The sequence below is a fragment of the Anopheles cruzii genome, unplaced genomic scaffold, assembly GCF_943734635.1.
Source record: "Anopheles cruzii unplaced genomic scaffold, idAnoCruzAS_RS32_06 scaffold03977_ctg1, whole genome shotgun sequence".
NCBI lineage: Eukaryota > Metazoa > Arthropoda > Insecta > Diptera > Culicidae > Anopheles > Anopheles cruzii.
Window position 1 is genome coordinate 201 of NW_026457562.1, and position 1,468 is coordinate 1,668.

Here is a 1,468-nt window from a genome sequence, read left to right on the forward strand (position 1 = left end):
GAGGCACCGTCCGTCTAACTGGATCGGAACGGATATTTTATCGAGTATTTATACGAGTTCAATTCATTCAGAAGATCCGCAGTAATTGGATTATTTCAATGAAAAACGGCAGATTCTATGATTGACAGTAAACTCTGCCGGACAACTTAATCCAGATGGGGCAAGTCTATGAATGAAAGATTGATTTATGTTTCTGTATCAACAAAACAATCGTGAGAAAGTGATTCAGTTTATTTTTGTTACAACAGCATGTCCATTCAGATCGGCAGAGTTCACTATTTCTGTTTGGTCCTAACCAAAGGAGGCGCATTGTCGCTCGTGTCGCTTGGCACGACTGCGCAAAAACGCGATTCTCACAGTCGGTTGAAGTCATCATAGCAACCCGTTGGTAACTATCGTTTGTTGCCGACAAGAAATTGGCATTTGGAAAATGTCTTTTGCTGGTAACATTCAAACGTTCCGTAAAAATAGACCTTCGGAGAACTTTCCATTCCAAGTGAAGCGAGAGCAGTTGGGAGGTGAGGCGGAACCAAAATGCACCGAATACGATCAAAATTTTGTTTCGTTTCATGATGATTCAAAACCCGGTAAGCGATTGTCGTAAGCGGTAAGCGACGGTCCTTTTGAAACGTTTCGTTGTTAATGGCAACCGATTCTTTGCAGCGCTCCGTCGGGATCAGCTTAGGGAAGTGTACAAGAAAAAACTCACACAAATTCTGGTAAAAAATGCCAACGAGCAGCTAGAGACATTGTACCGACAGGAGGAGGAACGGAATCCGTTGAGGAAAAGAATGAACTACTATTTGGCCAAAGACAACAGCCAGGACGCGCAGTATTGTTTGGAACGGACAGACGATACTGTTACGTTTTGGAGTTATGGCAAGCGTCGGAATCAAAACCATCGGTTAAACAACGCTTTTACTAAACCACATGACGAGAAGTTGGATGTTCAATTTGAATAAACCAATTGTAATTTACTTCTTGTGTGGCTTTGTGAGTCGTTCGACAGGTAGCAATAAAGATGTTGATTAAGAGCTAATAATGAGCCCAACGATCCGAAGGGATTTTGAACCGATTACGGCCAAAACCGGATTCAATGAAAAAGGCACACGTATTTTCATCTTGCATTTATTCTTTGCTCTATAAAACAATCTACTGTTCAAACATCGCAGCCTTAAGCTTTCTCTTCGGTGGCCTGAGTGGCACCGGAGGCAACCGATTGTCCATCGTCTGAAGGTGATGAATCCTGGCACGACAGAGACGGGAACTTCTGGTACAGCGCCGCACGGTACTTCGGATGGCTGATACCGTACACAATCGGGTTGTAGACTGCGTTTGCCTTCGCGAACAGCGATCCCCAGATGGTGGCCAGCGGGCTGATGGGTGCCGCCTTGAAGATTCCGGTGAAGTTGATGACCAGATACGGGGTCCAGGCCATGAACCACAGCGAGATGGTGACCAGAGCGAC

At 45.0% G+C, this 1,468-nt stretch overlaps 2 protein-coding genes across 2 annotated transcripts; one reads left to right on the forward strand and one right to left on the reverse strand.

Annotated features, from left to right (window-relative positions):
• The first annotated feature begins 430 nt into the window (after positions 1 to 430).
• LOC128277102 (uncharacterized) lies at positions 431 to 962 on the forward strand. The gene is made up of 2 exons (XM_053015552.1): positions 431 to 587; positions 664 to 962. Exons 1-2 carry the CDS (start codon positions 431 to 433, stop codon positions 960 to 962), a joined length of 456 nt encoding a protein of 151 aa, XP_052871512.1.
• Positions 963 to 1,112: 150 nt separating this feature from the next.
• LOC128277101 (opsin-1-like) lies at positions 1,113 to 1,462 on the reverse strand. Its single transcript, XM_053015551.1, has one exon. The coding sequence runs from the start codon at positions 1,436 to 1,438 to the stop codon at positions 1,175 to 1,177; it is 264 nt and encodes an 87-aa protein (XP_052871511.1). The 5' UTR covers positions 1,439 to 1,462; the 3' UTR covers positions 1,113 to 1,174.
• Between the last annotated feature and the right edge of the window lie 6 nt (positions 1,463 to 1,468).